General features: G+C 55.3%; 1 protein-coding gene across 1 annotated transcript in view; it reads left to right on the forward strand.

Annotated features, from left to right (window-relative positions):
* Positions 1 to 315: 315 nt before the first annotated feature.
* Positions 316 to 421, forward strand: part of SLC26A4 (solute carrier family 26 (anion exchanger), member 4) — a gene marked incomplete at its 5' end in the record, with an annotated part of 22620 nt that continues 22514 nt past the window's right edge. The window contains one exon of the mRNA XM_008941374.1: positions 316 to 421. This exon is cut by the window's right edge and continues 64 nt beyond it. Coding sequence (XP_008939622.1) covers positions 316 to 421 — 106 coding nt within the window.

The following is a 421-nucleotide window of genomic DNA, read 5'->3' on the forward strand; positions in this document are numbered from 1 at the left end:
GTCTCCGATTCCCTGCGTATCGAAGCGCACGGACGCAGCTGCCCGTAGGGCGCTTCCTTCAGGAGATGGCACTTTGACAGCAGTGCACGGCCCATCCTTCTCCGCGAGGCTGGACTCGATGGTCTTAAAGGTCTTTCCCAACCGAAATGATTCTGCGTTTCTATGATTCTTTGCCGGCGCAAGTCTCTGCCCCCTTAAAGGTCTTTCCCAACCGAAATGATTCTGTGTTTCTATGCTTCTTTGACGGCGCCAGTCTCTGCCCCGTACAAAGCGCGTTGCCCACGTTCCGTCAGCTCGGTTCTCGGGGTTTTCCAGTTGCCGCCCCGTGGGGTACGTTCATCGCTTGTTTTCTCGCAGCTGTTCAAGAAAAAGGGCTTTTCAGATCACTAAGTCCTTTCTGCCCATCCTGGAGTGGCTGGCC

Source organism: Merops nubicus, unplaced genomic scaffold (genome assembly GCF_000691845.1).
Source record: "Merops nubicus isolate BGI_N331 unplaced genomic scaffold, ASM69184v1 scaffold20915, whole genome shotgun sequence".
Taxonomy (NCBI): Eukaryota; Metazoa; Chordata; class Aves; order Coraciiformes; family Meropidae; genus Merops; species Merops nubicus.